At 42.9% G+C, this 12,171-nt stretch overlaps 2 protein-coding genes across 3 annotated transcripts in view; one reads left to right on the top strand and one right to left on the bottom strand.

Annotated features, from left to right (window-relative positions):
- The window catches only part of LOC109907666 (dolichyl-diphosphooligosaccharide--protein glycosyltransferase subunit STT3B), a 79,817-nt gene extending 72,373 nt beyond the window's left edge, over nt 1-7,444 (top strand). Inside the window, exons 11-17 of one of the 2 annotated variants that reach the window (XM_031793818.1) lie at nt 1,022-1,209; nt 3,593-3,764; nt 4,097-4,270; nt 4,683-4,796; nt 5,394-5,600; nt 5,708-5,733; nt 5,858-7,437. In XM_031793818.1, the coding sequence (XP_031649678.1) occupies nt 1,022-1,209; nt 3,593-3,764; nt 4,097-4,270; nt 4,683-4,796; nt 5,394-5,600; nt 5,708-5,733; nt 5,858-5,903 (927 nt within the window). In that variant the 3' untranslated portion in view covers nt 5,904-7,437. Of the gene's footprint in view, nt 1-1,021; nt 1,210-3,592; nt 3,765-4,096; nt 4,271-4,682; nt 4,797-5,393; nt 5,601-5,707; nt 5,734-5,857 lie in introns of both variants that reach the window. The other variant, XM_020505765.2, reaches the window with a different exon arrangement.
- A 317-nt stretch (nt 7,445-7,761) lies between these two features.
- The window catches only part of LOC109907665 (oxysterol-binding protein-related protein 10), a 143,518-nt gene continuing 139,108 nt past the window's right edge, over nt 7,762-12,171 (bottom strand). The window contains exons 11-13 of the mRNA XM_020505763.2: nt 11,596-11,778; nt 11,245-11,398; nt 7,762-9,216 (exon numbers count right to left, since the gene is read on the bottom strand). Coding sequence (XP_020361352.1) covers nt 9,172-9,216; nt 11,245-11,398; nt 11,596-11,778 — 382 coding nt within the window. The 3' untranslated portion in view covers nt 7,762-9,171. The remainder of the gene's footprint in view (nt 9,217-11,244; nt 11,399-11,595; nt 11,779-12,171) is intronic.

The following is a 12,171-nucleotide window of genomic DNA, read 5'->3' as shown; positions in this document are numbered from 1 at the left end:
AAAAAGGTTAACCAACTAATTGCAGCATTACCGCAAAAATGGAAGGTGGGACAAGTAAGGACTTGTCTGTCGGCCCTGCATTAAAGTCCAACATTTGTAAAGAAAATTCTGAAAAATAAACAATACCAGTTTAATTTAAGGACCAAAAAATTGACATCTGTGCCATATAGATTGCAAAATAGTTGGAAAGTGATTTTCGATGTACCGATTCAATGGCACATGGTTTATGAGCTGATATACTAAACAACACTGGATTCAAAACAGAATTTTCCAATTTAAATTCCAAAACCAATTGAGATTCTCCAACTGCCCTCACCTCATAAGCCTACCTTTTTTAGTGGGGTTTTGCATTCCCCTTTTACACCTCTTTAGTGTACTCTGCTCTCACAATGTGAACCCTTATCCGGTAGTTCCAGTTGACACCTACAGGTAACTGCCAAAAATAAAGAGGGATGCAAAGTACATTAAAAGCAGTTGCTACCACACAGATGGGGTTCCTGAGTTAATTAACATCCCATCATGCTTAGGTTATGTATAAAAATGCTTGGCAGGCATTTATTTTGGCTACCATGGCTGTGCCCTCATCCACAGGACATTAGTGGTGACTGAATGGTTTGATGAGCATGAAAACGATGTAACCACCATATGCCATGGCCGTCTGTCACCACATCTCAACCCAATTGAACACTTAAACCAGTTTCTGGAGCGGCGCCTGGGACAGTTTTCCACCACCAATAAAACACCAAATAATGGAATTGTTTATGTGAGAATGGTGTCTGATCCCTCCAACAGAGTTCCAGACACTTGTAGAATATATGCCAAGGAGCATTGAATGAGTTCTGGCTCGTGGTGGCCCAACGCCCTATTATTACACTATGTTGGTGTTGCCTTTATTTTGGCGGTTAGCTGTATTCAACCCATAGACATATTCCTGTAAGGAGTTACAAAATAATTTGACTCTGTATCTCTTCTACTGTCTGTTTAGTGGGCCAGTTTGATGTGTATTGGTCTCCCTCTGCAGGCAGGAAAGGTGCGTAAGCATGTGTCTGAGCAGGAGAAGGCAGAGGAGGGGCTGGGCCCCAACATCAAGAGTATAGTGACCATGCTGATGTTGATGCTGCTCATGATGTTCGCAGTCCACTGCACATGGGTCACCAGCAACGCCTACTCCAGTCCTAGTGTGGTGCTGGCCTCCTACAACAACGATGGGTAAGGACAAATAATAATATTTAGCAGACACTGTTATCCAAAGCATCTTTTAGTCTGTCGTGCGTGCATACATTTTTACATATGGATGGCCCCAGCGGGAATTGAACCCATGACCTTTGGCGTCGCAAGCACCATGCTCTACCGATTTGAGCTACACCGTACAGTCGTATGAAAAAGTTTGGGCACCCCTCTGAGGCTGCAATAATTTACTCTGTCATCACAGAAAATTATCACAGTGGCACGCCATTCATTTTCTAATAAAAGCTGAGTACTGGGGTATTGTCCAGACAAAGATCTTGTGTGTAGCAAGAAAAATAGGCTATGTAAAAATGTGGGCACCCTTGTCATTCTGTTGATTTGAATACCTGTAACTACTTAGCACTGATTAATTGGAACACACAATTGGTTTGGTGAGCTCATTAAGCCTTGAACTTCATAGACAAGTGCATCCAATCATGAGAAAAGGTATTTATTAAGGTGGCCAGTTGCAAGTTGTTGTTCTCTTTGACTCTCCTCTGAAGAGTGGCAACATGGGGGCCTCAAAACACCTGAAAACAAAGATTGTTCAACATTATGGTTTAGAGGAAGGCTACAAAAAGCTATCGCAGAGATTTAAGCTGTCAGTGTCCACTGTGAGGAACATAGTGAGGAAATGGAAGACCACAGGCACAGTACTTGTTAAGGCCAGAAGTGGCAGGCCAAGTAAAATATCGGAGAGGCGAAGGATGTGAGTGGTCAAAAACAGCCCACAGACCACCTCCAAAGACCTACAACATCATCTTGCTGCAGATGGTGTCACTGTGCATCGTTCAACAATTAAGCGCACTTTGCACAAGGAGAAGCTGTATGGGAGAGTGATGCGGAAGCAGCCTTTTCTGCACACACGCCACAAACAGTCGCTTGAGTATGCAAACGCACATCTGGACAAGCCAGCTTCATTTTGGAATAAGGTGCTATGGAAACAAAGATTGATTTATTTGGTCATAATAAGGGATGTTATGCATGGCGTTCCAAGAAAAACACTTGCTATAAAAACACTTGCAATTTGGTGGGGGTTCCATCATGCTGTGTGGCCAGTGCCGGTACTGGGAATCTTGTTTAAGTTGAGGGTCTCATAGATTCCACTCAATATCAGCAGATTCTTGGGAATAATGTTGACGAATCGGTCACAAAGTTGAAGTTACGCCGGGGCTGGATATGTCAACAAGACAACGACCCAAAACACTGCTCAAAATCTACCTGGGCATTTATGCAGAGGAACAAGTACAATGTTCTGGAATGGCCATCCCAGACCTGATATCATTGAGAATCTGTGGGATAATTTGAAGCGGGCTGTCCATGCTTGGCAACCGTCAAACCTAACTGAACTGGAGACGTTTTGTAAGGAGGAATGGTCCAAAATACCTTCATCCAGAATCCAAACACTCATTAGAGGCTGTGGGAAGCAGCTAGAGGCTGTTATTTTAGCAAAAGGAGGCTCTACTAAATATTGATGTGATTTTTCTATTGGGGTGCCCAAATTTATGCACCTGTCTAATTTTGTTTTGATGCATATTGCACATTTTCTGTTTATCCAATAAACCTCATTTCACTACTGCAATATTAGTGTGTCCATCAGTTATTTGATATATCAAAATGAAATTGCTGATCCAAACACCCAATTATTTATAGATGGTAATCATGGAAATTGTCAGGGGTGCCCAAACTTTTTCATATGACTATCTATCGTCATATACACTACATGATCAAAAGTATGTGGACACTTGCTAGTGTCAGCTCTGGCAGGGCAGAAATTTGACGAACTGACTTGTTTGGAAAGGTGGCATCCTATGACGATGCCACGTTGAAAGACACTGAGCTCATCAGTAAGGCAGTTATACTGCCAATGTATGTCGATTGCATGGCTGTGTGCTCGATTTATACGCCTATCAGCAACGGCTGTGGCTGAAATAGCCAAATCCACACACTATTTTATATAGTGTGTTCACACGCGCACATACATTTACACACACTCTCATAAAAGGGCTTGTTCATATTTCATCAAAGTTGTGATGTTGATGAGCTCAGTGTTAACCTGGTTATTGTATCTCGTGTCCAATGAGTCTTAATATTGCTATTCAATAGTTTTCCATGTACTGTTCTTTCAATGCGAGGATGACGTTGCGCTGCTTATTTTCCAGTTCGACATTTAGAACTATGGTAAACTAGAAAGTCAAACTATTCGACTAACTCCTCGCACATATATTTGTGTGGTTACAATATTGGTTCGTCATTGCCGTGAATCGACATCCCTGTCTCACAGGATCCCATAATAATAAGTTACCAAACATGTGGTTGCCTGGCTGTCATTCCCGTAACTCCTCAACTCCGTCACTCCCCATAGGACGAGGAACATCCTGGATGACTTCAGGGAGGCCTACTATTGGCTGAGGCAGAACACAGACGAGCACGCGAGGGTTATGTCTTGGTGGGATTATGGCTACCAGATAGCAGGCATGGCTAATCGAACCACCCTAGTGGACAACAACACATGGAATAACAGTCATATAGCACTGGTGAGTCACACACCATCAAAAGGGGGAATTGGTGATTTCAACTCAACTCAGACCTCATGCTCCAAAGTGAAGTAGACATGTTTCTTGACTTTAACTTGCGTCAATGAATTCAATACATTCACTTGTAGGAGCTGCAATAATGTGTGTGTGATTCTTCTTATGACTTGATTGATTTTCACAGGGCCAGCACAACTTTGAGAAGCGAGTATTGCCTATTTTTGGAGTCTTATACCTCCCTCTCCTTTTCCCACCACGTCTCATCTTTATCTGCCTCTTCTCCCCTCTGCTATTTCACTCTCCTCTGCTCAAACTCCCTCGTCTTCCCTCTGTAGGTGGGGAAAGCCATGTCGTCCAATGAGAGTGCAGCGTACGAGATCATGAGGAGTCTGGACGTGGACTACGTGCTGATCATCTTCGGGGGCGTGATTGGTTACTCAGGCGACGACATCAACAAGTTCCTGTGGATGGTCAGGATAGCGGAGGGAGAGCATCCCAAGGACATTCGGGTGAGTGCCTGGTTTCTTGAGACCTAGTTGGGTTCATCGACGCCTCCCAATTCAGAAGGACCTTCATTCATTCATTCTTCTATTTAATACTTGTTGTTGTGCTGATGAACCTGGGTCAACACAGCCATCCAGTAATCTATCAGTCGAGGCAAACCCAAGGACATTGCTGTTCCTAGCTATGTTTATTTTCTTCACTGACATATCCAGTGCAGATTTGTAAAAAGAAAATGTGCATGTTATTTTGAATATCAAAGACATGAACCGAACAATTGGTGGCTGTAAGACTACATAATATCGTAGGTGGCGAGTTGGCAGAGTTATTTCAGTTTCTGCTATTTGATGTGTCCTTGAAGAAATTTGGTCCAAACCCTCGTCTCTCTTTCTTCCCTCCTCATGCCCATGTGCCCTTCAGGAGAGTGACTACTTCACCCCTCAGGGAGAGTTCCGCGTGGACAAGGCCGGCTCGCCCGTCCTGCTCAACTGCCTCATGTACAAGATGTCCTACTACCGCTTCGGCGAGATGCAGGTGAGCGGTGGTGAAGTACTTGAAGCAACAGCATACTACAGTAAGCACTGAGTGACGGGCAACAGAGCGGCTTATGGACGTGCTGACAAGCCTGGGGGAAGGATGAAGGTAGGAGGGGAAGCGCTCAGAAATGCTCTGGCAGGTACAGGCGAGATATAAGAGCGAAGAGCTGCCAGGTACTTATAGCGAGCTGCGTGTTGCCTGGCCAGCTGCTCAGTGAAGGATCAGTGGGCTGTTTCAGTAGGGTCCACAGACATGCAGCCAGGCAAAGCTGTCTCCTAGCTGTCTTAACTCATAAAGGAGATGGACAGACAGGTTAAGAGAACGATAAAGGCAAGGGAACAGAGATTTGTTTTGTGGAAGGGACGAGGACAAAAGCGATCAGGAGGTGGGAGAGATGGGTAACGTGTAGAGGGAGGGATAGGTGAAGTGATGTACAGATTTAAAAGAGCAGGGGAAGAGCCTAAAACTGAATTAAGATGAAAAATGCAACACTTGTGTGAACTGTCAACCACCATACTCACTTTAGCTCAGCTCAGTCACTAGCCGCCCTCGCCAACAACTTCAACCCCACCTACTGCTGTCCTTATCTCTCAGCTGGACTTCCGGACACCGCCTGGGTTCGACCGCACCCGCAACGCCGAGATCGGCAACAAAGACATCAAGTTCAAGCACCTTGAGGAGGCGTTCACCTCGGAGCACTGGCTGGTGCGCATCTACAAGGTGAAGAAGCTGGAGAACAGGGAGCCGCTGGAGCACAAGCTCCGCAGCATCGTGCCCAGGCAGAAGTACACCTCCAAAAAGGTACAAGGCTTCCATGTCTCTCAGCATTCATTGTGCTAATGAATGTTAGACATTATATGATACTGGTGTAGTGAGTTTACATATGATTATTTCTTCTCAAATTTTAGCCACCAAAAGGAAATGTTCATAAAATGTGAGCCAACTCACTTTTATTTCCTACAGTTAAATGTGTGTGCGCTCACATTCTGATTTGTAGATTATAGGAAAAAATTGCCGATTTGAAAAGTGGTTTGTAAACCAAGTTTGTTTCATTATAGACTTCTAAGAGGAAGCGAGGAAACATCAGGAATAAGCTGGTCCTGAAGAAAGGCAAGAAACTAAACAAGAAATAATGAAGACTGACAACATAAAAAACATACAAAAAAATGCAACTAGCAAAGAACTCTACCAATGAAGAAGAACAACGGCCTTTGTCTGGAATGTTAGCCCTTAGCCTCGAGGGCTAGTCCTCTGAGCGCAGCATCCTGTGTGTTGGGGAGGGTGAAGTGTCATATCTGGCTAGCCCCAGAACTTTTGTCCGTTTTAGCCAGAGGACTTTTTGTCTTGCTCGTTCTTTCTTTTTTGTACTTGAATGTGTGGCAAGGCACAGAGCTGCTGAAACCGGGGTGAGCGTAAATGTTGTGGTACATTAAACTTATTTCTAGAGGGGGACAAAATAAAGAGAAAGGAAACTGAGGCTGGGAGCAATTGCACCAAAGAGCCCTTGATCTTGAGCCTTGGCACATGTCAATGTGTTGCCGTTGAGTGAGGAACCATTGGAATTGAGGACATGTTCCTGATGCTTGTACAGACAACGAATGGTATGCGGTAAGGAACAATTCCATTGTCTAGGCACAGCTGATCTGTAACTTTTTTAATCCTTTTTTGTTTGGCTCTAATTTGTCGTTACTGAGACAATTCTTTCGAAAATAAAAGGCCTAATATGTAAATATATTATGTAAAGAAAATGTCAAAGGGTTATAATATATTGGATTATTGTGGTGATTTAAATACGGAGATTTCTCTTTACTTTGTCGTGATGTTTTTAATGGCAGCAGATGGAACAGTGAATGCAATAATTGTCATTAGGAGGGACTTGAGATTTTGTTTGAAAAGAATGTGAATTTAACTTTCCCCCCTGAAATTGCTTAGATTGTATATTCTGCTGCTAGGTAAAAAAAAAAAAGAAGCAATTCTATGTGAAATGTAGTGATTATTAATTAGGCCTCCAACCTGCAGGGGGGCGCGTTCTAGTCCGGTCTGTGAGCCTAGTGCCTCATTGCTGGTCTCTTCATCACCACATGTCCTTCTGTCTACTCAGTCATTTTTGCCGGTCCACAGACACACGTTAATGCTGCTGAGTAGATGCGTAGTACGGTAATGCAGGAAAACTAAAGTGTTGAATCTCAAGATGGCTGCCAGTGAGTGGACAGAGGGGTGCACCCCCTGGCATTGTACTGGGCCTGTTGTGAATTATAAATCTGTGTTGAACATGTGTGCATGCGGTCTACAGATCATAGGAATACTTTTTTGTATCGTTTGATACTTCTTGCTTTGTTCCTTCACAAAATGCCATATCGACCTTGCTCAAACACACACTTGAGGAACTTGTTTCTTTTTGTCAATCTTTGGGGACTAAGCCTTAATGTGATATAGAAAGTGTACAGGTTTTTTTTTTTTTGTTGGATGGTGGACTTTCTCCTCTTGGTTCTCCAACTTTCAGCAGTGCAGCACCTCTTCCTCACCACTACATTGATTTTATTTCACGACCCCTTGTCCCCCTCAACTTCCAAGTTCGATTTTTTTACATTGTTGTTCAGTCATGTTTAAATGTAGACTAAATAAAAGGTTCATGTTTGTAAGAAGTGGTGTATCAATTTATCAGTGTAAGGTGTTTGGAATATCTTCTAGGTTTGCAGGCAGGGTGTTTTTTACTAAGTTGCTTCAGTCAATTCCAGGAACGGGACTGGGGAATACAAGGCTGCTTTTTAGGTGCAAAACAATAGAATGACATTCTAAACAGATTCCATGATACCCTTTTGTGGAAATATCTTTATCCTATAAAAGTTAGACTTTGGTATATAAACTGAGGCTTCAGAGAATTACGAAATGTACCACAAGATGGCAGCACTGGCCTTAATTCCAGCTGTTCTACATTTTCCACAACGACAACAGACAGGCACAGTGATTGCCAGGGCACATTTTATTAGAACAAAACAATTATGCCCCCATTCCTACCTTCAACCTATGTAATAACAAATGGGGTGTTGCATAGGTTTTTTTAATCCAAATGAATGAGGAGTTTGGTTCAAGCTCTTGGGTACATCACCGTGCTCTACAAAACCCAAATACAGTCAGAATATCTCAATTTGAGACACATGGTGAATAAAATGTCATCTTTGTGGACAAATCTTTCCAAATAACCCACAATGTGTATCTGCACGTCTTGATTACTGAGTGCTGGAGACTCGGTAATCAAATGCATGCATCTGCATATTGCCAGATGTCAAGGTCACTAATTCAAGAACACACTTGAGTGCTACAAGAAACTGGACAGCTTTGTGACAGCTAATTTTCTTCACTGCAAGATGATCCTGCCATTAGTATAGGTACTACAATGTAACGCAGCAAGCCCCTCAGTCTATAATCATGGATGGTTGACAATATAACATTGATCACTTTTCTAAGAACAAAAAGGTGGCGCAAATGATTTTCCATTAGATGTTTGGCTAAATAAAGGCCATCCGATATAGTATTTGGGAAAATGTAAATCTATAATGGCTATGTATAACCCAAAACATCCCCTTTACCACCACCACCACCACAGTACCTCATATCCTGATTGACATGTGGAGAGACGGTGCCCCTCTGAGAATGGGGTTGTGGCTCACTGAGATATTAGCATGAGTCGTGAGCTGGGTACAGATCCAGCTTAATTATGCGATATCAATGCTAAGGACACATCCCTGGAAGATGGGATCCAATGGAGTGTTGACTGTGTAAAGTAAAAGGGTGATGGTATGGGATTACGGCTGTAATAAGAGTGATGGAAATCTGTAGTGCATGGAAGAACAGAGGCAAAGAGTCATTTCAGGAATGGTCAAAGGTCTGGATAGAATAGCAACTGAAAGTGATAAGACTGCTCCTAGTCAACAGCATTTGTCAGGAATTAATGTAACAACATACCTCCAAGCATATTTGCCGTCTTCCTCCTACCACTGCATTCTGATGCTGCGTGACAAATAAAGGCGTTTGAACCGAAAAGGATCATGTGTGTGTCAACACAACTGGAAAGAAATACCAGTGGCAAATCATGTCATACCGTGCATTTGCAAAAGGCCCTGGCAAAGTAAGAAATTGAAATTCTCTAACCTCGAATACTATAAAAAGCTACATCGGTCTCTCCCACCTTCGTAGTTCAAGTGGAAAGCACTTGATTCCCATGAGTGGGACCTTTGTCCATGTCATTAAGAGTCAGTATCTCTGGTCCCAATGGAGAGCGAGTGGCAGTTCCATCCTTATCCTTGCCTGGCCCCTCGTTTAGGGGGATAGAGGCTCTCTTAGTGTCCATTAGAGCAGTCTGGTTCTTGTGTCAGTTAGATTTCCACAGAGGATTGTGGTAGATCCAATCTTCTCCCTAAAGGCAAGAACAAAGACACAAAACCAGATGAGCATCGGTGGTTAAATTGAGCCGGATTCACCTGGAGCCAGTCTTCTGCACCTTGGGACAAAGCACCCTTAGTGGAGGTACCAACTAGAGGTCGACCAATTAATCGGAATGGCCGATTAATTAGGGCCGATTTCAAGTTTTCATAACAATCGGAAATCTGTATTTTTGGACACCGATTTGGCCCCCCCAAAATTTTACACCTTAAATAAAGATTAAATTAACTAGGCAAGTCAGTGAAGAACACATTCTTATTTTCAATGACTGCCTCGTTCAGCGGTAGAACGACAGATTTTTACCTTGTCAGCTCAGGGGATTCAATCTTGCAGTTAACTAGTCCAACGCTCTAACTGCCTGATTACATTGCACTCCATGAGGAGACTGCCTGTTACGCGAATGCAGTAAGCCAAGTTAGTTGCTAGCTAGCATTAAACTTATCTTATAAAAATCAATCAATCAATCATAAGTTAACTACACATGATTGATGATATTACTAGTTTATCTAGCGTGTCCTGCGTTGCATATCATCGATGGTGCGTATCGTTTCTCCAATGTGTACCTAAGCGTAAACATCAATGCCTTTCTTAAAATCAATACACAAGTATATATTTTTAAACCTGCATATTTAGCTCAAATAAATCCAGGTTAGCAGGCAATATTAACCAGGTGAAATTGTGTCACTTCTCTTGCGTTCATTGCACGCAGAGTCCGTGTATATGCAACAGTTTGGGCCTCCTAATTTGCCAGAATTTTACGAAATTATGACATAACATTGAAGGTTGTGCAATGTAACAGGAATATTTAGACTTATGGATGCCACCCGTTAGATAAAATACGGAACGGTTCCGTATTTCACTGAAAGAAAAAACATCTTGTTTTCGAGATAGTTCCTGGATTCGACCATATTAATGACCAAAGGCTCGTATTTCTGCGTGTTATTATATTATAATTAAGTCTATGATTTGATATTTGATAGAGCAGTCTGACTGAGCGATGGTAGGCAGAAGCAGGCTCATAAGCATTCATCCAAACAGCACTTTAGTGCGTTTTGGCAGCAGCTCTTCGCAATGCTTCAAGCATTGCGCTGTTTATGACAAGCCCATCAACTCCCAAGATTAGGCTGATGTAACCGATGTGAAATGGCTAGCTAGTTAGCGGGGTGCGCTAATAGCGTTCCAAACGTCACTCGCTCTGAGACTTGAAGTAGTTATTCCTTTTGCTCTGTAAGGGCCGCGGCTTTTGTGGAGCGATGGGTAACGCTGCTTCGGGGGTGGCTGTTGTCGATGTGTTCCTGGTTCGAGGAGAGGGACGGAATACTAAAGTGCCTACAAGAACATCCAATAGTCAAAGGTTAATGACATACAAATGGTATAGAGAAATAGTCCTATAACTACAACCTAAAACTTCTTACCTGGGAATATTGAAGACTCGTGTTTAAAGGAACCACCAGCTTTCATATGTTCTGAGCAAGGAACTTAAACTTTCTTACATGGCACATATTGCACTTTTACTTTCTTCTCCAACACTGTTTTTGCATTATTTAAACCAAATTGAACATGTTTCATTATTTATTTGAGGTATTATATTAAGTTAAAATAAGTGTTCATTCAGTATTGCTGTAATTGTCATTATTACAAATAAATAAATAAAATAATTGGCCGATTAATCGGTATCGGCTTTTTTTGGGGGTCCTCCAATAACCGGTATCAGTGTTAAAATCATAATCGGTCGACCTCTAGTACCAACAACCGGATGTATCCAGTTTTCAGGGACACAGCTAATTCAACCTAGCTTCCTCTGAAAACCGTGTGGAAACGCCGCTCTTTAACTCCAGCTATGATAGGTTAAATCAAAGGGAGAGCCAGGTGGAGCCGAGCTCCAGCACCTCATGGGTCCAACGAGGAAAGTAGGATCAACTAAGTTTTGGCATAAGGTTGAACATAATAGCCCCAGCTCAAACCCTTGTTTTATATTGAACCCTGGCTCCTGTAGCCGTACCTTTTTACTGAAATATTTGGGTGTCCAGGGCGAGTTGACTGCAGCTCTCTGCCTCTCCTCCCCTCTCTGGCGCTCCTCCAGACGCCGCTTTTGTTCCGTGGCCTCGTCAATGTTCCCCTCCTTCAGTGACTTGGTGACATGCTGCCATAACCGCCTACACAAACACATAAAGAAAATGTATTTAACAAACCCACCACGCAGCTGACAAGATAGATATTGTTCTGTATACGCCAAGTCCAGGGAGTCCCTCCTCGTTTCAGTCCTGCTTACTTCGGTTTGGTGCGTAATGAATACCACCCTGGTCCATTAAGGGACCAAAAGTACAGCACCTTGGACCTAGGAGCATCTTACCTGGACTCGTTCCGTCCCTGCTTCTCCACAGGCCGGAGCTTCTTCTTGATGATTGGCAGTTTGGCTGTGTCAATCACTTTGGTCTCCCCGCTGCTATAGGTGAACTCCAGGGTTCCGTTCCACTCCCCCTGGGCCTTGCACACAATGGTATTGGTCGGGTTGTGTTTGACCTCTGCAGTCACCCTGAGAGGAACAGGCATGTTCAGATGATGTACTTAGTGGCCACCCATCATTGCTCAACATTACTCTTATGATACATTGTACAGCCTTAGCAATATCGAGACTGAGGTTAAAGTGCAGACTGTCAGCTTTAATTTGAGGGTATTTTCATACGTAATTGGGTTAACCGTTTAGAAATTACAGCACTTTTTGTACATATTCACTTATACAAGTATATGTCCCATATTCCTAGCACGCAATGACGACATCACACTTGTTGGATGCATTTGTTTTGGTTGTGTTTCAGATGATCTTTTGCCCAATAGAAATGAATGGTGCATTTGAGCCACTTAGTGTAAATAAGAATAGAATACATTTGATATTTATGCCTAACTTTCTCACTCATCATTATTCACG

This window comes from Oncorhynchus kisutch, linkage group LG17 (assembly GCF_002021735.2).
Source record: "Oncorhynchus kisutch isolate 150728-3 linkage group LG17, Okis_V2, whole genome shotgun sequence".
NCBI classification, from domain to species: Eukaryota; Metazoa; Chordata; class Actinopteri; order Salmoniformes; family Salmonidae; genus Oncorhynchus; species Oncorhynchus kisutch.
The sequence above is the reverse complement of the archived record's forward strand: the minus strand, read 5'-3'. Positions and strand labels throughout refer to the sequence as shown.